Source organism: Lithobates pipiens, unplaced genomic scaffold, assembly GCF_037356315.1.
Source record: "Lithobates pipiens isolate NorthernLeopardFrog02 unplaced genomic scaffold, aLitPip1_a1.2 Scaffold_16, whole genome shotgun sequence".
Taxonomy (NCBI): Eukaryota; Metazoa; Chordata; class Amphibia; order Anura; family Ranidae; genus Lithobates; species Lithobates pipiens.
The window spans coordinates 84,223,253-84,248,362 of NW_027507748.1; the positions used below are offsets into that span (position 1 = coordinate 84,223,253).

At 41.9% G+C, this 25,110-nt stretch overlaps 1 protein-coding gene across 2 annotated transcripts in view; it reads right to left on the bottom strand.

Moving 5' to 3' along the window:
* Positions 1-2,843: 2,843 nt before the first annotated feature.
* Positions 2,844-25,110, bottom strand: part of LOC143981890 (multidrug resistance-associated protein 1-like) — a 109,950-nt gene continuing 87,683 nt past the window's right edge. For both annotated transcript variants that reach the window (XM_077480070.1, XM_077480069.1), the window contains exons 17-28: positions 23,429-23,489; positions 20,988-21,207; positions 17,657-17,811; positions 15,897-16,052; positions 14,834-15,033; positions 13,569-13,695; positions 10,341-10,442; positions 10,104-10,247; positions 8,295-8,453; positions 6,561-6,727; positions 5,126-5,320; positions 2,844-3,937 (exon numbers count right to left, since the gene is read on the bottom strand). In XM_077480070.1, the coding sequence (XP_077336196.1) occupies positions 3,814-3,937; positions 5,126-5,320; positions 6,561-6,727; positions 8,295-8,453; positions 10,104-10,247; positions 10,341-10,442; positions 13,569-13,695; positions 14,834-15,033; positions 15,897-16,052; positions 17,657-17,811; positions 20,988-21,207; positions 23,429-23,489 (1,810 nt within the window). In that variant the 3' untranslated portion in view covers positions 2,844-3,813. The remainder of the gene's footprint in view (positions 3,938-5,125; positions 5,321-6,560; positions 6,728-8,294; positions 8,454-10,103; positions 10,248-10,340; positions 10,443-13,568; positions 13,696-14,833; positions 15,034-15,896; positions 16,053-17,656; positions 17,812-20,987; positions 21,208-23,428; positions 23,490-25,110) is intronic.

Sequence of the window (25,110 nt, forward strand, 5' to 3'; positions counted from 1 at the left end):
GACTTTCCCCATCATTACACAGGAATCCCTTCCCCATACTGCCCCCATCATTACACAGGACCCTCATCCCTCCTAGCAGTCTCATCTTGGTAGTGTCCAGAGGATGTCAGGCAAAAACCAGACATACCCTGCCGAACCCTCCGGCAAAGAAGCTCTTCAGCGGGGTGATCTGCAGCTTGTTGGACATAGTGAGGAAAAGGGGACAGTGGGACTGACAGTTGCTCCCCCAACATTCAATTCTGCCCTCATCTCCTGGCTAATAGCCAAATCCACTGAACTATCTGTGAGCAGCATGGGCTCAAGGGGCAGCTGCCTTGGGCCTTACAATAATGACTAGGCAGCTACCCCTTTTGCCCCCCCCCCCCCCCCCCATTAAAGATGGCCCTGGTTGTCACCAGAACCAGTCTCCTCATTTGAAAATTTCCCATCTATTCCTGTTCTGGTGACAACCTAAAACTGGGGATTTTACTTAATTATTCCTGATAACAGTAAAGAGGACAAGTGGGGTTAATCTCATTCATAGGGGCATAGGCAGTGATAAAAACCTAACAGGTGTGCTAATTTCTCTCCACTCTATCCACAAAAAAAAAATTAACACACAGTATCTGGCATTGGCAGTACACATTGAAACACTGACAAGTTCTGTAGAAAAGATAATTTATTGCCATTTTAACAAATGATTTTGTTTGCAGTGACAAATCCCTGAGACAAAGAAAAAAAAATATTTGGGAGTGTTCTTGTTTTGGCCCACACATTACCATACAATTATATCCAGTAATAATTGCTGCATAGATAATGAGCAGACATTTTAAATGCAATGTACAGCAGCGGTACAATTGACACCACCTTATTCCAGGCAGCTACACACTAGTGTAGTACACTCAATTCTCAGTGCCATTTACATACAAGTAGCATATGTGGAGAACAGTGCTGGAGTATACATTTTAATATACATTTTAAAATAGTTTCTATTTCTAGATTTAACCATGTATATTCAGACATGTGCATTGGGGATGTTGTAATTCCTGTATGAGAACACACACAGTACAACGGATGTACCTGCAATAGCATGTCAATAGAGGTCATATTGAATACTATTTCAGGACATATGCAGCCTACAATACATTTCGGGGCCCATTCTCACCATATGTACTGTGAAGTCTTGCCCAAAGCATTCCCAGGGCATAGACAAGGTAATTTGCCTATTAGCCCTAGAAGTTCAGTTAACACCACTGCACTGAAAAAAAATAGAGCTGCACTACTTTTTGTATAATAGATTGTTGTGGTGCAGTACATCACAGCAGGTGAATAAAGATAAATTAAATATCATTCTTTTGACATTTCAATAAAGTTTGGGGAAAAAATAAAAAAATAAGTAACAGTATGATTAATCATTTACAACGCAGCAGCCCGGCTCCCTTCACAGTGCAAACCTGCGGCTGCTGGTGTGTACATGTTCCAATTCCCCTTTTATTTGTAACTGTTGTATTTCCTAAGGAGCTGTAATTGTGTGCAACCATTTTTGAGATCTACAAATCCCTGGCAGACGGCACAGTTCTCAACCGCCATAGCAGCAGCACGATTTGTTTAAGCACATTGGTTAAAGCACATCCCCAGCCAGCTTATTGGACAATTAAAAGGAAGGCAGCACACTGATGAGATATTCACTAAGAAGAACTCATTACCAAAATGATATACCTTAGTTATAGCAATGTAGAAAATAGTTTTGTCTGTATTATATAAAATGATGCAATGTAATAATACATTTAAAAAAAATGTTTTATTACATTTGCAAATGATGCAAGCATATACTATAAATGGTTTTGCAATAAAAAAGTAAGAACAGGATGTTGCTTGCCCCACCTAAAAGTACCATTTCAATTCTGGTTAGATGCCTGATGGGCGAGTCCCTTATTGGCTATGCTGCTTGCCTAGTGACTCTGCCACTCAAAAAACAATCAGATGTCATCTGTCCAGACACTTGCACTACTAGAGGTCTTATGGTGACTATATATATATATATATATATATATATATATATATATATATATATATATATATATATATATATATATATATACGGTACTTCAATAAATGCTGGGTTTCGATTATGATCGATAGCTTTTAATAAGAATTGGTCACCCATTTGATCAATATGGGGAAGTAGATTTCAATGGATAGCTAACATATGATTTTAACTTACAATTGTAAGTTATCAACCACATCTCTGCTTCCTCCGTGTAATCTCATAACCTGATCAATTGTTATACAATTGTAGTCATAAAAAAAAAAAAAGTACCTCTGTGGCAAAGGGATCAATAATTTTCTGCCCTGGCCATTTGAATTAGTTTGAGTAAATCTGATCTAAAATTTAGTCTAAAAGCAATCAAAAGGGCAGTTATGGTTTTTGGATTGCGGATTTGATCGAATCGCAAATTGATTGGCAAAAAAAAAAAATTTAAGTGTGTGGCCACTATTATGGTTCTATTTCACTAGAGTTCAAATAGTGATTTTTCAAAAAATATTATATATATATATATATATATAAAAAATACATGAGCAGATTTTGTATTACTGCCATCAGATAATGGTAGTGTTATCTTTAACATATTTTCATCATGAAAACACATTACTGCCTGGATGGCAGTTCTTTGTATTGGTAAAAATGATCCAGGCACCTGAGCAGATCTCAGTGGAGCAGCATACTAGTAGTACACCGTTTGGAGTGTTTGGAGGTGGAGAAGAAGGAATTTGGGGGGGGGGGGGGGGGGTGCATGAAGAATGCCGCTTTCAAGTACTTAAAAAAAAAGTTTACTTTTAACATTCAATTTTGGAGTAAACCACACTCAGAAGTTCATTAGTTCATGAAAAATTCTCCATTCTGCTCCTTTTCACTTCTCTCGCCACTGTGGTTAAAAATTACCAGCAATTTAACTCTAATAATTAGAAAATAGAACAAACGTTCCTAAAACCAAAGGCTTCAAACAAAATTCTACTAGTGCATGACCAGCTTTAGTCTCCTCTGCAATAAAGGCATCTTCCTTTCTGCCCTATAAAAGATGCTTTAGAATATGCACTTAACTGGGTATGAAGAGCACAGTGTACATTCTTAGCACATCTTGGCGTGAGGAGTTAAGTCATCCTGGCCCAGCCAATCAAGATGGCCAAAGACCTTGAAATTAGAGGCAGCTGGAGAGAGGATGTTGGTGCCAGTCAGGGAGCTCCTAGATGTTGCATCGCTGGGGAGGAGAGGAGTATTGAAGGGTTGAGATCCACTCAAAAGAAGAATCTGGCAATGGCAGAATTTGTGTTTCTCTAGGTACAGTTTTTTCTATGCATGGAGCAGGGTGGCAAATAAGGATCGGCACACACTATGCTGATCAGTTAAGTTTTGTGTTTTGCTCCTTCTCCTCTGGATTCCTTTGGGCTGTTAGAAATCTCCCAGCAAGACTAGCTCCGTCCTCTTGAAGTATCACTGGGATCTCTTGGTTTTATGGTGAGCTGTAGTTCAAATGGTCTGTTCTGGAGACCCAGAACCACCAAAGTCCACCATCACCTGGGTTTCACTTTAAAAGCTTTCCCCTATGACGCTATGAGATGCCATGGAAACAGACCAACATAAAAAATGTAAAGGAATGATATAAACTGAACATAGGAGGAAGGTATTAGGTTCGGCTGGTGTAGAACGAATTGTTCCAGTGTTTATGCTTTTGTGTACCAGAGAAGGAAGCAGATAAAAAAAGCCAGTGCCTGTACAGGGAACATTGTGATCTCTTATGATGTACTGCGTAACAACAATCTCCCATATATCATTTACTGCTCTATGTTCGGGAGTATCCCAGCCTCTGCCACCATCCTGAAGAAGATCCCTTTCTTCTGTATCAGTCGCTGGGGCTCATCAAACTCCACAACTCTGCCTGCTTCCAGAACGAGCACCCTGAAGGAAATAGGATCTTATTAAAGTAAATGTATAATGTCTTCCATTATTAATTATGGTCACAACTAAAAAAAATGGATTTTAAAAATGTTTTCACTTTAAGTTTATTACACAATGCTATATATGATAAATAGGCCAGGGGGTTAAGCTTTATGCTCCTCTAAATGTTTTTTCCAGGCTCTTACATTGATGTAAAGGCCGATATTTACACACATGGAAGTAATACAGATTGGAGCCTCTTATCTGGGGCTGCAGTAAAGCAGGAGAGGATCATAACCTCAGGAGCTGTTATGGGGGATACTGGCAGCCCAGCCCCTCAGTTTGTCCTAGGACAGAAGCCATGTATTAGAATCACTGACAGCTTTTGCATCCCAAATACAGATGCAAGATGTTCTACGTGAAGGTGAACTTATCATTTGAGTGCTAAATGTTCTCATTGGACAGGTTTACGTGGCAATATTTGGGCTCTTCTAGAAAAATTAAAGCAAAGAAATAATCAGAGGCTGACCATAGCTATCAGTTGATTGGCTTTGTTTTCTAAACTACAGTAGATATTGACAGCTGGAATATGGGTGGCTGCCGTGTACCACACAGACTTTAATAATCAGTGGTTTTCTAAATAAACGAGACCCCTAGGGGGAGATTTGCTTAAACCGGAGAGTGCAAAATCTGGTGCAGCTTTTCATAAAAACCAATCAGCTTCCAGGTTTTGTCAAAGCTTAATTGAACAAGCTGAAGTTATTAGCCGATTGGCTACCATGCACAGCTGCACCAGATTTTGCACTCTCCAGTTTTAGTAAATTAACCCTATAGTGTATAAGAATGTTTAGTTTAAAAGGATAAGCATATTCAGGAAGCTAACATGGTACACATCCACCAGTCGCTTATGACAGACGGCAGCGGTGGACCCCCCCCCCCCCAGCCCCCCCGAAACACTCTGAAAAGAACATGGCCATTGGGGGCTCCTCCTGCCTGCCATGTCATTCATTCACAGAGTCCTGTGAAAACTACAAGGTCTGGCAGCCTTTGCAGCTGTCGGTTTACCTGCAAAAAGATGGGCATTTATTTTTATGTTTTTTTTGTTTGTTTTTTAAAAGGTGAATGTATCCTTTAATTCTGATTGGTAAAATTTTCCAGCAAAGGCTGCGCTGACAATTGCTACTTTGTTTTCTTTAATAAAAGACTTACCTTTCACTGTCCATGACGGTGTGCAATCTGTGCGCTATGGTCAGTACAGTGCAATCAATGAATGCATTTCTAATGGTGCTCTGAACCAGATTATCTGTTTCCATATCAATAGAGGCTGTTGCTTCATCTAGAACCAGAATCTTGGTTTTTCGGAGTAAGGCTCGAGCAAGACAGATCAGCTGTCTCTGTCCAACACTGCAATACAAACATTATGATTTACAGCTAATCTCAGAGCATGAAAATACATCCACATTTAAACTACATATACAAGATGTTATACCTTATAAAAGCACTTGTAATTCTGTACAACCGCTTTCGTAAACCAAGCACCCTTTTCAGACAGCACCTTGACCTCCAGTGCAGCAGAACTTGGTCAAGGATACTGGCTCAAAACACTCTGAGCTTGCTTCTAGGGCCATGAACGGGTAACGCTTTATTGCAGTCAGACATACTGCCAAACGTCCCGCCCTGAGGCCACCCTCAAGTCAGAGTGTTTATCGGGAATCAGAATTCTTTATTAATCCCAAAGGGAAATTATTGAAGTAGTGTTAGTAGCGTGTCTGACTGCAATAAAGTTTATTTTACATCAGTGAAATCAGCGTGTGGCCCATTGGTCTCCTGATATTTAGTGCATGGAGCAAGAACATACTTGTAGGCAAGCACCAGAGATACCTTGGACAATGCGGATGATATGGGCACTTGGAGTGGTATTATCCTTCATTGCCTTCTACTCAATGGAGATTTTTTACTTTGATAAGGAAGAAGTTCACAATCAGTGTCAATATTCCCTATGCATAAAATGTTCTGACACAGTTGTAGGCAGGTGCAGTCTGTTCTCTCTACTGTAGGTGGTGCTAGACTGCAGCGACACTGCAATCGAAGGGGAATTCGAGAGGCACATGGTTCCTCTATGGTTTCCTGGGTCACTGGGGAAGCTATCCGATTGGATGCCATGTGACTCTGGCAGCCATTGTGAGTCAGGCAGAGCCTATTTAGGCCGCTGGCTCCCAGGCTTGGTGCGCAGTTTGCATGTGGGTAGTGTAGGGACAGGTCACCTGTCTGGTAGGGACAGTGATTAGCGGCAGGTAGAGGTTCCTGACAAGTAGGAAAAGGATAGGGACACACAACTCTTCCTGGAGTCATCCCGTTTTTGGTACGGACCAACCAAGCTGCATTCCGCCCCTCAAGAGAGATGTCAGCACATCTGAGACTTGCTCTGCTACATGTAAAATTGTTCAATACTTTATTATAATCTTCCATTTCATTGGATTAGGAAGTTCCCTGATGGAAAGCACTCAAGTACAGTAGTTACTCAGAAATTTCTTTCTGTGCGAGCTGGTGAAGAGCTCCAACTCTACAGCAGAGAGGTAAGACAGTGCCAGTGCAGTAAAGCTCTACATACCCTCTACTGCCCTATATAGATCACAGTGTGTACCTGAGGTTCTCTCCTCCCTCGGAGATGTCATGGTAGAGTTTCTTGGAAAGAGATTGCACAAAGTCCTTCAGATGGCACATGTCCAGAGCATTCCAGAGCTCCATATCAGAATGTTTGTCTAACGGATCCAGGTTCATCCGGAGCGTTCCTGAAAATAAAACTGGATCCTGGAAGCAACAAGCACTCAGTCAAATATAATCCAGAACGAAAATCATAAAACAGAAAATGTACTGAAAATAACTGATAGAATCTTAAGCCATCATTTGAATATTAAAACTGATTAGGCTTGGCCTAAATGGTATGTTTGAACTCGTCCCACGAAAAGATTATTGTTGAACTATTCACTAAATTCTATGGAAATATTCACACCATATCCACTTCCACAGTCCTGTGTAAAGGACACTTGGACTGAAAGCATGAGTGCTGCAATTGCTAAACTCCTGAGAATACCTGCTGCCTGGCTGTCCCAGGGCTTCCATACTTTCTGGATGGTGTTTGACAGAAGGGGGGTCATGATGTACTTTGGGGTAGGTTACCATATTTTAAAGTTTAACCCCAGCCTTACCTATATTTCAGTTGCACAGGTTCCTCTCCTGGACTAAAATAGCTTACTCTGATTTCACTGCACACTATGAAATTCTCACAGTGTGCTTCAGGAGCTGCAGCAAGTCATTTAGAGGCTGCTTCTTTTTCATTTAGGATAGTCTGCATGCAAATGCAATCTGCCTAGGAACACCCACTCATTCAGACTGATGTCCACCCAGTAAGACATTATGCATCAGTGCTGAGGGCTCCTGAAGGGAAGGTTATTATTGATTATGGAGGCAGGGTACTGTGACTTTTCATGAAGTACTAAACAGCACTCACAGTCCCGCCCCCTTCCACCAGCTATGATCTGCTTGCTTTACATAGAGAAGCACAAAGACCCAGTGTTAGGGTGCTGATTAAAGGGGAAGGAGGAACTGGGGAAGGAAAACCATAGGAAGTATTAAGGTGGGAAGGCATGTGTCCCAAAGTCTACCTAAAGCCCAAATGTTTCTTTAGTTTAAGACCAAATATGAAATAGCTAAATCCATCCCTGTTGGGTTTTATTTCTCCCTCACCTCCTGTACTGGTGAAAACTGCCAAATGTTTGATTATTCGTCCCTTTGTGGACCAGTAGAGGACGGATGTCTCCAGGAGGGGACAAAGAGCAAAAACTTGACAATGGTTCCAACAATTCTAACACCATCCAAAACTGAAAAGAAAAGTTTTGAGAAGTCTGGTCGGCTAATCTAATTCCCCCCAGAGATTACTGTTCCCTATATTCTAGTAGAAAACAGGCAGGATGCAAATAATGAGATTTCTAAAAACCAATATAGAAAAATACTAAACTGCAACCAATAGCAATTCAAATTGTTTTATGGCAGTTAAAGCGAAACTAAACCCTAACCTTTTCCGCCAAGGAAGCTGCCATCTTTGCCTGTTTGATCTGCAACTGCCATGATGCTGCACATGTTATCAGTTATGACACCAGACATTTGACAGTTTGGTTGACATTACAAGCAAATGTGACAGCGATTCTGGGAATGTAACTGTTTTTTGAAGCTTCTAAATCGTGGGTTTAGTTCCGCTTTAAGAAACGGAATACCAACATCCATCTGGTCTCTATACTGTTTATTCTTCAATTTTTTTTCCTTGTGCCGATTGTCTGTTTAATATAAGATCACATCTATCTTTTTATCATAGACTCACCTGTGGTATAATATTAAATTTGCTCCTTAAATCATGGAGACCGATAGTAGCTATGTCAATTCCATCCACCACAATCTTGCCTCCTGCCCTCTCCACAACACGGAATAAGCAGTTTGTGAGTGTAGATTTCCCAGCTCCTGTTCTCCCAACAATACCAAGCTGAAAAAGAAAACACGTTCAATGATCTCTAACGTTACAATGGCATTGAAAAGCCTAAGACAGACAGTAATGAAGAGAAACTTGCACATTCATAAAGAATAGAATAGCAAGAGCATTCCATATGAAACTGGAGAGCCCATTGGCAGCACCTAGTAATATCCAAATGCCCTCTCATTACTGTCACCCCCCCTCCCCCCAATCTCACTTTTGACAATTATAATCTAACTATACAATCTCTGTGCAATCTCCTTTAAATTTACAGAAATTATGTAATATAAGGCTCTACCTAAACTGTCCAATCATTGTATATCCAGTCAGCAGGCTCCTAAACTACATTGTTGTTGGTATATCTAAAAAGAGATTGTAATGTCTAAGAAAGCGATCCCCAACCTTGTATGGCACCAGAGACCAGTTTCACAGCCATCAATTTTCCCAGGGACCGGGGGGGGGGGGGGGTGCTTGGGGTCGGCAGGACTATTTATGAAGTCTGTCCTCAGCCCACCTTTACAGCACAGACCCCCCTTTGTATCAGTGTCCTCAGTTCCCCTTCACATCACAGCCCCCCCCCCCTACATCACAGTGCCCATTTAATATAATGGGGACTGCTCTGTAAAGGGGGCACTGTAATGTAAAGGGGACCGCACTGTAATGATTAGAGTTCCGTCCCCTTTATTTTACAGTGCCCCTAGCAATTGCAGCCTCCTCCATTGCAGTGCTTGTGCAGTCAGCCCCCCCTCCCCCCTTCCTATCTAACATGACACTTTCCCATCTTATCTGGCTCCCCCGCATAGGACACTTAACTTTGGCAAGGCAAAGGCTGTGATTAGTCCATGTGTCCTCTTCCGACTCCCCTGCCCGTCTGACGATGTCATCCCATCAGCAGGGCAGGAGGAGGGAGGAGCTCTCCATTTTGATCTGCAGCTCCTCCTGCCCCCTGCCCTGCTGATTGGATGACATCAGCCAGGTGGGTGGAGGAGCCAGGAAAGGACACACAGGCATGGCCACAAAGCAGGAGGAGAGCAGCAACTGCGGTCTGTGATAGCCCCGCAGTCACCGCTCATCTCCTTCTGTGCAGCCCTGTCATCAACAGGTGTGGAATGGCACCACTCCACGGCCTGAGGGTTGGGGACCCCTGGTCTAAGTGCGCTTTGCCAGAAAGGAGGCATACTGTGTTAGGTAAAGAGCTCTATAAGTTTTGGTTGGGGGCATTATGTGTAGAAGAGGGGTTATAAGAATTGAGGGTTTCATGTAATGGGGTGAGAATGGTAGTTGCTGGGGGCCATAGGATTTGGGATGCTAGAGCTGATGCAGGAGGTGTGGGATTGACATTCTCTGCCCTGGCTATCATTCCTTATTAGAGCCCAGGTGACTCAGATTATGCTGCTGAAATGATTCTTAATAAAAATGGAAGGGGCTCAGGATTACAATTCAAAATTGCCCTAAAAGTTCACAGGGTCACAGTTAATAGTTGTGACTATTCATTTTTTTGAGTGTGTTTTGCTACAGATAGTGCCACTTTCTCTGGTGCACAGTACAATTTGTGCATCTCCAAGCATGACTAATGAACCACCAATCTTATATTCAAGTATCATTTTGGTGAATGATATCCCCAGTAATAAACTCATTTGAGATAAAAGGCCTTCCAATCACCTTCTCTGTAGTGCGCAGCTGGAAAGTGACATCTCGGAGAGCCAAGTCATAGTCTTCCCGATATCTGGCCTGGTAGTTGGTGAATTCAATCACTCCTTTGTCTGGCCACTCCAAGGGCGGTCTTCTAGCAATAACCCAGGGGGCCTAGAACCAAACAAATATTCATCTATTGAACTCAATTCATTTGAACAAATTCATATATCTTTTCTACACTACAGCAGAGGAGAGATCACTTACCTCTTTCTCCATGTCTTCATATTCACAAACACGTTCTATGGCTACTCCGTTGGTCTCAATCTCACAGGCTTTACGTACCCAGAAATTTAACGTCTGTGTGATCTGTATAGAAGAAGGAAAATTAAGGCATCTATTGAAAGGAAAAATAGTTTGTATTGTCTGTGGTGTACATATTTTTTTTCTCCAAAAGTCTGTCTGAAATCGGACCTGGAATGGTGAATGGAGATACACCGGACTCCTGCTGTGAGCCGCTGCATTCTCAAGTGTGAACCCAGCCTTGAGCTTTGACAAAACAAAAAACCCAGAAGCTGATTTTGCACTCTTCAGTTTTCGTAAATCCACCCCATAGGTTTGTGTAAAGGAAGCATAAAAGTGCACTATTATGCAGCTCTGCAAAGCAGAATGCCGAGCCTCACGCCGGTACAGCTACAAAATGGGGTAGATGGGATTTGCCCATATGCCCGAAGTGTCAAGTACACCAAGGAATGGAGTTGCCCAAAACTAGTGAGATACTGGCAGGAAGTCATCCAAACTTCAAATATATTTCAGGTTCAACTTGATTTAACGCCAGTTACGTGCATTCTAGGTGGACTGACAGAAGAACTTTACTCCCCGACTACGTATATGGCCCTGGTTAGATTACTGCAAGATATTGGTTATCCTCTCATACCTACCTGTCAGCAGTAGATACAACAGGTTTATATATTAAAGGGAATAGAATACATACCTTCACAAGGATACCCCTAATAAATGTAAAAATAAATTGTAAGTGGCTCCCCCTCAGCTCATACTTACTAGACTACAAACGAGAGCGTCATGTCCAGTTTTAGATGAGGTGTCAAATGGACAGGCAGATTGGTGCATTATGTATTTAGGTACAGAGGAGATACATACACTGGGAGAGTTTAGGGGTGAGGGAACGAAACAAAATAGAAAATTCCTTTTATTGTTATTAGTGATGTTTGTTTGGATTTTACTGTTACTCTACCTGAGGTGCAGAATCCACTGTCGAGTTGGTGTGGACTCTATGCTAACAAGTTAAATACTTTGAGACAAACAAATCTTTGATTGTCTACCCATTTTGTATGGAGTCTATACTCGATTGTGTTTTATACCTTTGTACAAAACTTTTTTTTTTTTTTCATAAAAAAAAAAAAAAAACAAAAAAAAAAAAAGAGAGAATGCTGAGCCTGCACAAGCAATAAACAAATATGGTTGCCCCCATTTGCATATAGATTCACAAATTATATACGGAAACAAGGCATTTGAAGACAGTAATCTCCAATCGCTGACCTATAATAAGGCTTACCTATAGGTCCTGTAAATATCTCCTAGACGTGCGCCATTTAGGAGATTACTGTATATGCAGCTGATGTCATCAGCACATGTGCACCCGGGCCGTTCCTTCAGAGTCCTGTACCGTAAACAGCGCTCCCCCACGCATGCGCAGGAGCGATTTCATCCCTGCTCCAGCCTGTCACACAGCCGGAAGTCCGTGGGCCCGGAAAGGAAGATGAATGAAGATGGAAGTAACCTCCAGCAGTGACAGCACATCACTGGAAGGATTTGATTTCAGGTAAGTGTCACATAATGTGCTAGTATGTAACGCTTGCATGCATTATGGCTTTGCCTTGCAGGTCCAAAAAAAAAAAAAATAATTCACCCAGCAGTTTACTAGCACTTTAACATGCATGCATACGCAATGCATGCATTATGGCTTTGCCTAGCAGGTCCAAAAAAAAAAAAAGTCACCCAGCAGTTTACTAGCACTTTAATATGCATTAAAAATTGACATCTAAAACAAAATCAATGACAATTGTATACATCATCATTGAAGATTGTTGACCGTTACATATATCTGGAGAATTTCAACTGGAAATCAGTACAATGCTTTCTGATATAGATTAGCATTTCAGCATTAGCAAGACAATAAGACCAAAATGCAGCTATGCCCCAGCAACCAATCAAGTCCTTAAGGATATAAAAATGGAATTTAGCCCACTGTTAAAGGGAAACGGCAAAACGTTTCTTAGTTTTTCTAAACCAGTCTGTCTCGGATATTACATTCAAAGTGGTGCTCGTTCACAGTGGCAATGCAGGTGGAGGAGGAAGTCAGAGGAACCTAGTACCTCTATAGTTTCCTTAATGACAGAGAGGCAGTGAATGGAGGCTGGCACCCCATGCGACCTTGGCTGCCATCTTGGGTCAGGTAGAGTCTATTTAAGACCTGGGCTCCGGGTTTACCATGCATTTCATGTGTGGCTAGAATGGGTACAGGTCCCCCATCTGTCAAGAGCAATGCTTAGTGTCAAGGAGAGGTTCCAAATGAGTAGGGAAATTGCCAGGAAAAACCATCCTTCATTCAGCCCCTCGAAACAGATGCTGTCGGCATACCTGAGACCTTCTGCTACTTTTCACTGTTACTACCTCTGAGTGCTCCCGGTCGGGTGACTTCCCGCCAGGATTGTTGTATATTGCTGAACTTTATTTTCAATATAGTTTAATTTTCTGTAAATGGACACTGAGTGTCTTGCCACTGCACCACACTGATCCAACCCACAGGTGAAACGCATAAGAATGGGTGGTCCACAGACTTGGCTTTGTAGAATCAGGATAGATACAAGGGAGGCTCAGACAAGCTTCACTGCAGTATTGAAAGATATGAGTGGAGTGTCAGTGCTGAGGCTATAACGTCCAATAAAAAGCCATAAGATCAAAAATCCGGCAACCAAAGCTTTGTTATTGAACTTTATTACTTACAGCAATTGCAACATCATTAGAAATCGAATGCTTAATTTTAGCATAGTTTTTAATGATGTTGCAATTTCTGTAAGTGCTCTTATAAAGGTCCATAACGAAGAAGCTTGGGTTGCCGGCTTTTTGATCTTATGGGTAGAAGTTTTGATGGTCATGGTTTCATCGGCTCTTTCTCAGTCCAGGACCTGATCTCTGGGAGACAATGTGAGCATAGCTTTAGAGTGGAGGATGTTTCCCTATCACCACATTAACCTCACCACATACAGTGAGGAAAGTAGTGAGCTACTGAGGCTAAGCTCACAGTTCACCTTTAAGTACAGGATAACAGAAAGGCTAGAGAATGCTTGGATCTTGCTTTTACTTTCAAAAACCTTTTACAGTCAATGGACACCTTTAGTTTCCATGCTATAATATATTTTTATCACTGTTCAGATGAATCCCCTTCAAACTAAATATATTACCTGTACTTACATTTAGAGCATAGGTGATGGACAATCCCACAGTTCCAGAGGTAATTTCATCACTGCCTTGAATGGCAAACAAAGCAGCAAAGAAAACCATCAGGTTCCCCAGAAATTCCAATCTCACCGCAAGCCACCTATTGACAAACGATGAAACAAAAATTAGTCTAAGGAAAAAGATCCAGTCAGGGCATTGATAAAGGGTCAGTTCATCGTTACCAATTGGTCTGTGGGAGAAAGAAAGCCCCATTGTTGGTGTCAGTGAGAGAAATAGAGCCCCATTGTTGGTGTCAGTGGGAGAAAGAAAGCCCCATTGTTGGTGTCAGTGAGAGAAATAGAGCCCCATTGTTGGTGTCAGTGGGAGAAATAGAGCCCCATTGTTGGTGTCAGTGGGAGAAATAGAGCCCCATTGTTGGTGTCAGTGGGAGAAATAGAGCCCCATTGTTGGTGTCAGTGGGAGAAATAGAGCCCCAATGTTGGCATCAGTAGCAGGAACATTGCCCCAATGTTGGTGTACGTGGGAGGAATAGTGTCTTGTATCAGTGGAAGGAAAATTGCCCAAAGGGCCAGATAAAAGCAAAGAGCAGCATCCGGCCCGGGGGACTGCAGTTTGGAGACCACTGCTCTAGTGTATGTCCAGCTTTAGACATTGCATTTCAAGAGAAGTTAATTTTGAGTCAACTATCAGTTCATCCAAAAAAGCAAATTCTAAGAAAAAAAAAAGTCAGATGAACAATCTTTTCTCATGTCTACTTTTTCCCACCTTATAATAATTGAATGATTGTTCACAATGCAGAAACATATTTACTTGATTGGAAGCATCATTGTGAAATTACCTGACAATATCAAACGTGATTTTTTTTGTTAAAAGAAATCATGATGTCAGAGAATAATGTGACTGTCAACATAACTAAATATACAACGGTCCAAGTCTGTAAGAAGTCCTAAGCCCCGTACACACGGGCCAAATATTGGGTGGTATCAACCAGTTCAAGAGGACTCAGGCAATATTCGGCACGTGTACCACAGGCAGTCCAGCTTCCATCGAAGGGGCAGGACCGAAAAGCTCTGCCAATCGGCATCTGATCAGTAAAGTGTCAGCCTCAGATAATAGCAAAAACCTGATGGAGTACTAAGAAAAAGTCTTGACTGAACACGCACACCTTAAGACATCTAAGGAGTTTCAGACCTTTTTGTCTGACAGGTGGATGCTGCATACACACCCAAGTAGTCATGGAAGGTGAATGCACATTATATCATACCACTCTGTAGTACCTGTTAGAAATTACATTATTGTAGTAGCAGACCAAATTTTCATTCACCGCATCCTTGTTCTGTCCGATGAACCTCTCCTGATGCCCGTAGGCTCTGATAGTCGAAGCCCCTGACAATGTCTCGCTGAAGTGTGAGATGACTGGAGAACGAGAAGCCCCATCGAGTCTGCGGATTTGTCGTGAGCTGGCGATATAATATCTCTGAACACAGGAGAGATCAAACATCAGTGAACTTTCCAATCTGTATATTAAAAAAGAATTAAAGCCTAAGACCCCTTTCACACTGGGGCAGGAGCGGCATTGGCGATAAAACTGCGCTATTTTAGCGCTGCTTTACCGTAGTTTTAGCGGCTTTATAGAAAGGGTTAAAACCACTGCAAATCGCTGCTACGAGACAGTACTTCCATTTAATGAGAATTGTCCCTTGTGCTGAAGGCTGCTCTGTCATTTTCTTCTTCATAAATGAAGGCTGCTCTTTTAAATGGCCATAGACTAATTTGATTCTTGGCTGGTTCAGCAGGGACTGGCAGAGATTTGAACCATGTATGGGCAGGCTGATTGTACTCAAGTTGATTGGATGTTACATGCAATTATTGCTAGCGGCTATTCTAGCAACTAGCAGTAATCACTGTGTTCTCCCGGCGGGGCCAGCTCGAACGTACCAGCACCTGAAGATAATGGCTGGGGGGTTTGGTGGGGGGCAGAGGACTTCGGATTTCACCTAAGAGCAGACAGCAGTAAAGATGAGCTCAGATGGGTTTGGGATAAATGATTCCAGCACAGAATCTGCTGCAGTCTTTACTAAATCAAATAGTCATGTTCTTGCGGAACATCTAAAATTTGGAATCTAAGGTGCTCTGTGACTTGACAGTTAGAAGTGAAATATAAATTGAATAAATCCCTTTTGTTAGAGCTATAGAGGTTGGGCAGAGTCAAGGAAGACAGGTTGTCACAGAGGTCCATTGACTTTCAGATATCATTGGGTTTGTTGCTGCCACGCAATTTATCTTTAATTTAAAAAAAATACAGCTCACCTTATTTTTTACTGGGTGACAAATAGTTACCTGGATGAGAAGGTATAAAAATCCTAGGGGAACAATAGGCACCAAGAACAGCGGGGTGGCACACACAATGACCAGTATAGTGCCCAGCACATCCAGCATACAGTTCAACCATGTCCGTAAATAGTAATGAAAGCGCTCATCTATCATATATATGTCCTAAAAATAAAAGGAGGATAGAAGTTACAGGAAATATCAGAAATAATGTAGAAAAAAAAAAACTTAAATCCAGTTTTTGTATAAATTTTGCATTAAGATCCTCTTACAAGCTGCTTAGTCCGCGGTAATTACTTACAGGTGTGGTCTCTATCCCCATCTTTTTTCTCCAGTATTACCTGGCTTACACCCCGATTGGTGAGTCAGCAATTAGAGGACCGCAGTGTATCTCTGCAACCAGAGTCGCAGCCTTCACATGATAGTGCAGTGTTTCTCAACTCCAGTCCTCAAGGCGCCCCAACAGGTCATGTTTTCAGCTTTTCCATTATTTTGAACAGGTGATTTGATCAGTTTCACTGCTTTAGTAATTACCACAGTAGTTTCATCTGAGGGAAATCCTGGAAACATGACCTGTTGGGGCGCCTTGAGGATTTGAGTCCGCCGGACTTTTCCACCGGATTGTTTGATCGTGTGTACGCGGCATGAAAGTGACAGAAATCTATGAACACTTTTTGCAACAGAAAATCTCCTCTCATTACATGGATTACAAATAAAACCACATGCAATGATACTACAATTCAGGAATGACCCCCAAAGTGGGCGTTACTCCCTTTCATCCTCATTATGGTCTATTTACACTATACTGACATTTTTGGAAAATAAAAAATAAATAAAAAATTGCTGTGAAAGAGGTCGGCGAGCGATTTCACCCAGCAACAGCTACCCAAAACTATTATCGGATTTTGGAGGACTGCCCCTTTAACAAAAATACATGAAGCAATTCAGAATATTTCAGTAGTGTTGCTTGCTGTGATATTTGTTTCCTAATATAGTGTACACATGGTGAGATACTCCGATGGGAAATGTTTGATGTGATCTTGTTGTCGGAAAGTCTGACCGTGTGTATGCTCCAGCGAACATTTTCTGTCGGACTTTCCACACACAAATGTTTCAGAGCAGGTTCTCAAATTTTCCGCCAACAAAACTTGTTGTCGGAAAGTTAGATCTTGTGTACACAAGTCCGTTGCACAAAACTTCACGCATCAAGTTCAAGAATCAAGCAGAAGGAGCCGCACTGGCCATTGAACTTCCTTTCTCGGCTTTTCGTACGTCTTATACATCACCACGTTCTCACGTTCGGAATTTTTGGCCAACATTTGTGTGACCGTGTGCATGCAAGACAAGTATGAGCCAACATCCTTTGGAAAAAAATCCACGGTTTTGTTGTCAGAAATGTTGACAGCATTAGACGCAAGTTTAGAAGCCGCAGCCTGTTTTATGTGCTACATCTAAAAAAACTTTTTTTGTCTTTGCCCATCCTGCTTTGATATTATTATTATGAATAAGCCATGATATCACCATGGCTGACACATAGCACAGAAGGAGAATCTCCTACTTCTTGGGACTCATGAACATCAGTGGCTACATGCAGCTCAACTCCTTAAGGCAGTATTCAACCCAAAAGCAAACTTTATATTGCAGCTCAACAATCCTTAAAATGTGATGGTTGCATTTTTTTTTTTTTTTTTAAGTATAATGTTTTTTCATGAACTTCAATCATATTAGAATAAATGGTTGGGTGGGGTATAACTCTGCCCAGGACTTACCTTAGTGAACCGATTTAATGCTTGACCCATGGGTGTCGTTTCAAAAAACTGAAGAGGTAGGTGTAAGATATTGTCTAACATCTGGTTGTGGAGTGAGCGAGAGGCGCAGATTGTTCCTCTTGTGATCACATACGCACCATAGCAGACAAAAACACCTAAAGCCATCACATAAAATGGAAAATGGTTATGGAACATTTACAATGCCACAAGAGACAAACATTTCTATTTTTAATTACCTGATAGTGTGTATGGGGCTTTAGAGTGACAAACTATCAGATTTTCTGCAGATTTTTCCCTTCAGATTTACCAAAACCATATAATATGAGGTCAAGCCTTAGGAGTTTCAATTTGTATGCAATCAGGCAGGCCCTTCCACTACATGGCTTTGGTAAATCTGAAGATAAAAATCAGCAGAAAATCTGATAGTGTGTATGGGGCTTTAGGCTGCGGTGCAAATTCCAAAAGGGTCCTGTGCATTTTTGGGTCAGGTTTCTGGTACCAATTCAGGCAAAAATGTGGACCTGAATTGCACCAGAGCCAGTGAACAGAAACGCACTGGACCCCACGGCCGCACATGTGAACCCGGCCTAAAGGGCTTTTATACTCAGCAAGAAAGTAGAACATTTCCTTCACCAACGGACCAATGCCAAACAGCAGGAGGGCCTGGGGGGATGAACACATTTCCAAATAGGTTTCCAAAGCCTGATCCATGAGCATGCCAGGGGCATCTGAACTACTTTTTAACACTCATTACCTGGCACTGAGCCATCTACAGTATATTCTGCACACATTTCTTCAATATTTCCAATTACACCTATTTTAAAGGTTGCTTTGCCAGCTAACAATGGCATACACTTAGTTTGTCAACAATGAACATTCCACTGTGCATAAATGTGTTACCATTACACACAAATTTTGTAGCACTCTCCTAGTTAGTGTAGGTTGTTAGGTAAATTTTAGTTCAGCTCCTCTAATCAGTGGAGCAGGGGTTAGTTGTTTTGGTCTGCTCAATGTTTCACAGGCTGCTGATCTGATTACTTCCACCTGCATGCCAGAGGATTCTAGAAAACAAAACAAACAAACAAACACACACACAAACACAAGTGTAGAAAGGCGCCTCTGGATGCAGTAGTTTAGAAATACCGCTTTTAATAATAGATGTAGATTAGCTCACATTTGTAGAAGCATGGTATAATACAGTGACGCATCCCGAGTCCTAAGCAGTATGGATTCCTTGCTGACAACTGACATCTTCCGGCAGATGGAGGACCCCGGTGCCCTATCATATTGTGTCCCCCATCGGATAGTGTCCGCTGTGTACTGTGCATGCGCAGTACACAGCACACACAGATTCCGAAAATAGCCGAAGATGAACGGCGCCTGTGCCATGAGTACAGGTTCTAGCCCCACCATCCAAGTGGACATAGAGTTAGAATAAAAAGAGCCGAGCGCAGCGAGGCCAAGCCCAAAGCATGGCGAGCGAAGCAAGCCCACGAGGGGCCCTCTAATATCGGCAGCCCTATGTCCACTTGGATGGTGGGGCTACCACCTCAGCGCATGGCGCAGGCACCGTACATCTTCTGAGATTTTCGGAAGCTCCTTCTGCTCCGTACTGCACAAGAGCTGCGCCTGCACAGTACGGGGCAGGCAGTATCTGATGGCCGGACTCTATATGCCAGAACACTGGCTCCAGAAAGTGTCCTCAGAGCGAGGCGTGGAACGCACAGGACAGCTTGCTGTGGACGGATGACGTCAAAGCTGGACACGTTTCGAGAGTGTGCGCACTTGGCGATGTAAGAAAGTCGCGCTCCTTTGTCAACAGATTCAAATAGAAACACCATGACTAGACTTTATAGAGGGCTGACCTGGGAAGGTGGGCAGGGTCATGTAACAAGCAAGATATAAGGAGTGTGTATATAAAAACCAAACACCACAATATGAAGCTAAAAACTAAGCGATTATAAAAAAACAGGGCACTTAAAAAAACAATCATATAAGCGGTTCTGGAGATCTGATCTGATTATCATATATAATATAATGTTACCAAAAAAAAAACAAAAAAAAAAAAAAATAACACCCCACACATGGCAGGGGTGATGTGGAAAAAAAAAAAAAATACGTGGCCGGGGTGACATGGGAAAAAAAAAAAAAAAGTAAATGAAAACATGAGATTAAAGCTAAAAAAAAAAAATCATATTTAAGAACAATGAGACTAGGATGTAGTAAATACTACTAAAAACAACCAATAGAAGCGAGAGATAATGCCAAAAGGGTAAAAGCTAATACAAAGGAATATAATACATTTTATATTTTCATAAAATGGTAGAAATTTTGATTCATTTGTTAATTCCGCCAGACGAGAGAACGTCTAAATTATAAAGCCAGAATGTTTCTCTCACACAGCTTTTTAAAATGTTCTGCTGCTGGGAGAGAGTTAGAGATTTGCTTAATCACCCAGACCTGCAGGCCAACCGTAGAATGTTGATGAGCTTGAAAAAATAAATAAAAAAAAAGTGTCTAGGGGCACTATGCGGATTGGTACCACCTTCAATCGCTCTCCTATGTTCTCCGAATCTGACCCTGAGGGCTTGAATAGTCCGGCCTACATAAACTAGGCCTCATGGACAGCTGAGCCCATAAACAAAATCTGAAGAGCAATTGTAAAAGTTCTTCAATTCATAAGTTTTCCCTTTCGTGGTAAAGGACTTTTGACCATGCTGAACGTTTTTGCATAGGGGCTTGCGGCACTGAAACATCCCGGCCAATGGGATAAGAACAGGCTTTTCAGAGGGGTTACATCTAGATTTAATTTTACTAGGAGCCATTTTTGTTTTCAGATTAAGCGCCCTACGGTATGTAACCCTCGGTCTCTCTGGAATGAACGGTTTAAATAATGGATCCTGCAATAGGATGCTCCAATGTCTGTTTGAAGTTACAATGAAAGGTAGTGATAAACCGTGCAGTATAATTATCTGGTTCACGGGATACTTTAGGAGGTGTTCCTTTTTAGATGGTATTGGAAGGCTTGATCAACGTGAGCTTCAGGATAATCTTTATCTTTAAACTTCCTTTTCAGTAACAAACTCTGATAAACATAGTCGCTCTCTCGTACAGTTCTGTCCTTGATTGTTACTGAGCCATCAAGGAGGAGGAAATGTTCTGTGCCTGGCTGCGTGTGCACTAAGTTTGGGGAAAAGGGACAGTCCTAGCCAGTGGTTCCTTCGGGGTGAGCTACATTATAGTGAATATATTTTTTTAAATAACAAAATTGTTAAAATTTACAGCCAACAATAAATTGCACATAATAAAAAAAAAATGATAATGCCTTCACCTTGTAAAAACCCCAGAAGTCCATAGATCCCCAGCCGATTGTTCCTCTGGTCGACCCATTCTGCTGTATCTTTTACTTGCTTGGCCTCTGTTGTCCATCTACTCAGCCACACGTTTTGTCCTATAGCCATAGCATTCTGTCCTATGTAAGCTACTATTGTGAAGGTCACCCAGAACCATCCAAAAGCATGAAGGTATTTCATCACCACTGACATTTTCATCTAGAAAACCAAACAACTATTAACAATTGAACTAGATATAGAGGAGCTAAGAAAAGCAATATTTGCATTTAAATGGCAGGATGACATTGTGTCTAAGACGCTTTAGAATTCCAATATGCCTTCAGACAAGAAATGTCACTGTTGAGGAAAGATTCATGTACTAGTTGTAGACAGGTTGATTAATCTGGGGCCCTACACCAACTGGGCTTGGAGTGCACTTCCTCCTCGCCACTGCACCTGTCAGCAGGGCAGCGGGAACAGTGACGGCTGGTCCATAAGGGGCACCGCCCCCCTAATTTCCATGTGTGGCCCCCTAATCTTTTGCCTGAGGCTCGAATTGGCTTTAAAAGGGTTGGGCTCGGGGGCACAGAGCACTGCACCCCGAGCCCACCCACTTGTGACATTAGTAGATCAGGTATTTGCTATTGTCTTCCGGCTTCTCCTCCTGGCCAATCATAACAGGAAGTGAGTCTTGAGACTGGATTGACCAGGAGAAAAAGCCGGGGAAGCCGAAACCTGGATGGGGTAAGTGCAGACCTGGCAGGGGGTTGTTTGCTGGCAATTTCAGGGGGATAAATGGGGAGTACTTGGAATGGTCAGGGGTGGGTGGTGGGGTCCCCCAGGGTTTTGTCCTGGGACCAATCCTGTTTAATTTATTCATAAACGACCTGGAGGATGGGGTGAACAGCTCAATCTCTATTTGCAGACAACACTAATCTAAGCAGGGCAATAACTTCTCCGCAGGATGTGGAAAGCTTGCAAGGAGATCTGAACAAATTAATGGGGTGGGCAACTACATGACAAATGAGGTTTAATGTAAAATAAATGTAAAATAATGCATTTGGGTGTCAAAATAAATGCAATCTACTCACTAGGGGGAGAACCTCTGGGGAAATCTTGGATGGAAAAGGACCTGGGGGTCCTAGTAGATGATAGGCTCAGGAATGGCATGGAATCCCAAGCTGCTGATAACAAAGTAAACAGAATAATGGCATGTATTAAAAAGGGGATCAACTCCAGAGATAAAACGATAATTCTCCCATTCTACAAGCCACACCTGGAGTATGCTGTCCAGTTCTAAACACCAGTGCTCAGGAAGGATGTGCTGGAAATGGAGCGAGTACAAAGAAGGGCAACAAAGCTAATAAAGGGTCTGGAGGATATTAGTTATGAGGAAAGGTTGCGAGCACTGAACTTATTCTCTCTGGAGAAGAGACACTTGAGAGGGGATACGATTTCAATTTACAAATACCGTACTGGTGACCCCACAATAGAAATAAAACTTTTTTGTGGAAGGGAATTTAGGGGGCATCCTACCAACAGAACAGCCACACTCCTTCATGTGCCTTGTGTGTGTGGATAAAGGAATTGTCTTTTTTATCAGTTAGCCTGTATGGTCATCTATAGTGAGAATTCTTAAAATGATTGGTGGAACCATTATTGACTAGTATACTAGTTCTAGTATAGCTGTGCTTTACAGGGATTGCACTGATTTCTTTTAATAAAATCACATAGCTGGTTATTTGCAGATTATTGGATTTTTCCCAGAGCCACAAGTGCAAAAAAAAAAAATTATATATATATATATATATATATATATATATATATATATTTATAATTTAAAGTCATAGGAGTGATCCATTTACTTACCTCCATTCTCCGATATGACTCAATAGAGTGTATGATGTTTGTGTATATATTTATTATGGTGTATTTATATAGCGACAACAAATTATGGAGTGCTTTACAAATACAGCCACAGACACGTCAGTCCCTGCCCTCAGGGAGCTTACAAACTAAGGCAGTGGTCTGCAAACTGCAGCCCCATGGCCAGATATGGCCCTTTGCTTGCCTTTATGTGGCCCTTGGGCATTATTCTTGACACTGACCCCAACAATGTGGTATAATTCTTGCCACTGACAAATAGGGCACTATTCTGCCCACTAACACCAAAAATTGGGCACTATTCTGCCCATTGACACAAACGATGGGGTACTTTTCTGCCCACTGACACCAATAAGGGGGAATAATTCCTCCCACTGACACCAATAATGGGCACTATTCCTCCCACTAACACCAATAATGAAGCACTGTTTATTCCCACTGGCCCCCCTAACCTTTGAACGACAGTAAACTGGCCCTTTGTTTAGAAAGTTTGGAGATCCCTGATCTAAGGTATTATATGGACTGCAGAAACGTGATCTGAAGATTCAACACTTACACTTCCTGTGGCCACCTTCTCTTTATTCATTCTTGAAACATTTGGCATCTCGAACACGGATCTGGTGAAGACATGGACACGTTTAGTTTCCCATAAACTGGATAAAACTTGTTAAACTACTAAGGATACAACACCCTACCTAAAATATATCTTTACCCAGTATTGGTTTGCTTCCCTTCTATTATCCCTTCCCTTCCATTTTGTGCCTTTTTAATTGTGACCCTTAGGCCTCAGGCACACTGGACGCTTTTACAGCAGCTGTTTTTTTGGCTTCAGACGTTTTTTTCTACAGTTAATAAACTCCACCATCATGTTAACCTATAAGTCCATGCACACATCAGCATTCCCCATCATGTTATCAGCAGTTTTTGGCTGGGGCATTTTTTGGCTTTAAAAAAAAACCCCAAAACTAGTGGGTTCTGAGAGGAGTTTATCAGCCATTTTCAGATGTAAGAATGCTCCAACGTCAAAAAACGATGATAAACGCTCAAAAACGTGGCTCACCAGCGGTTTTTGATCCATAAAAAAATAATAATAAAAAAATGCTAATGCAGAAAAGTGCTAATAAAGGCTAAAAACGCTATTGCAAAAACATTGAAAAACTCACTGCAAAGCTACTGGTGTTTATAACGTTATTTTAACATCCAATGTGCTTGAAGTCTTAAAGTGTTTGACTACTTCAATATAGGGCACATTCACCCCCTTCCTGCCCAGGTAAATTTTCAGCTTTCAGCGCTGTCACACTGAATGACAATTGAGCGGTCATGCAACACTGTACCAAATCAAATTTTTAGAATTTTGTTCACACAAATAGAGATTTATTTTGGTGGTATTTAATCGGCATTGGGTTTTTATTCTTTGCTAAATAAATAAAAAAAAGTAAAAAAAAAAAATAGGATTTTTATAACAGCTTACCTGTAAAATCCTTTTCTTGGAGTACATCATGGGACACAAAGCCATAGGCCGCGTACACACGCGGGGACTGTTCGGCCAACTTTGTCCGCTGAACAGTGTTTCGGCGGACAGTCCGCCCGTGTGTGGGCGTTCAGCGGACAGTTTCAGCGAACAGTCCGCTGAACAAGGTTTTTCGGAATTTCCGAAAAACTGTCCGCTGAAACCTTGTTTCAGCGAACAGTTCCCTCGTGTGTAGGCTTGTTCGACAAACTAAGTTCCGCGCATGCTCAGAAAGGATTTACACGGCGAAAGTTATAATGCAGTGTATAGGACGTCGTATTTTTCGTCCCGTCGTACGTGCCGTTCACGTCATCGCGCACGCTTTCAGCAAACTGTTCGTACGTCGTGTGTGGCCATGTCCGTCCATGCTAATTTTGAGCGGACTGTTTGCCGAAACTGTTTGACGGACAAAGTTGGCCGAACAGTCCCCGCGTGTGTACGCGGCCATAGTGTTTAACTATATAAGCCACCTTTAGTTAATGGACACTGGCACGCCCTAAGACAGGACGTTCACTCCCTATATAAACCCCTCCCATTACTAGGAGTACCTCCGTTTTGTAGCCAAGCATTACATGTGTAACCAAAATAGGGGAGGGACCGCCGTGTCACGATGTACTCCAAGAAAAGGATTTTACAGGTAAGCTGTTATAAAAAATCCTATTTTTTTATCGTACATCACAGGACACAGAGCCATAGTAATAACTATATGGGATGTCCCAGAGCAATGC